Consider the following 712-nt stretch of genomic DNA (forward strand, 5'->3'; position numbering starts at 1 on the left):
GGCTACTGCCACTCGCGCGGGGTTTTCCATCGCGACCTCAAACCCGAAAACCTCCTCCTCGACGAAAATGGGGATTTAAAAGTTTCGGACTTCGGGCTCGGGGCGTTACCGGATCAGACCCGACCCGATGGGCTCCTACACACTCTTTGCGGGACACCTGCTTACGTGGCACCGGAGGTACTAGCCAAAAGGGGTTATGACGGCGCCAAAGTCGACGTTTGGTCGTGTGGGGTTGTTCTCTACGTGCTTAACGCCGGTTACTTGCCGTTTAACGACACGAATACCGTGAACTTGTATAAGAAAATATACCGGGGAGAGTATCGGATCCCGAAATGGACGTCGCCCGGTTTGAAGCGGCTGATGTCTCGGATGCTTGATACGAATCCCGATACGAGGATAACCGTTGACGAGATCATGAGGGACGCGTGGTTCAGGAGGGGGCTTGATAAGGAGAAATGGACGGCTATGATGAGATTTAGGGGTGACGATGGAGAGGAGAAGACAGCTGAGGACTACTGTGAGGAGGGAGAACTCAATGCGTTTGACTTGATATCGTTTTCGTCGGGTGCGAATTTATCGGGTTTGTTTGAAGAGGGAAGTGAACCGGAGCGGTTCGTATCGAGGGAGGATGTGGGGGGCATTTTGGGAAGAGTGGAGGAGTTGGGGAAGGGCGAGGGTTTGTCTGTGAAGAGGCAGGGGCGACATGGGAGGG

The 712-nt window shown here is 54.2% G+C and overlaps 1 protein-coding gene across 1 annotated transcript in view; it reads left to right on the plus strand.

The window, feature by feature from the left end:
• Positions 1-712, plus strand: part of LOC109842947 (CBL-interacting serine/threonine-protein kinase 14-like) — a 1730-nt gene that overhangs the window by 501 nt on the left and 517 nt on the right. The window contains 1 exon segment of the mRNA XM_020411872.1: positions 1-712. This exon segment is cut by the window's left edge and continues 22 nt beyond it; it is cut by the window's right edge and continues 517 nt beyond it. Within this exon segment, the coding sequence (XP_020267461.1) occupies positions 1-712 (712 nt within the window).

The sequence above is a fragment of the Asparagus officinalis genome, chromosome 5, assembly GCF_001876935.1.
Source record: "Asparagus officinalis chromosome 5, Aspof.V1, whole genome shotgun sequence".
Lineage (NCBI taxonomy): Eukaryota > Viridiplantae > Streptophyta > Magnoliopsida > Asparagales > Asparagaceae > Asparagus > Asparagus officinalis.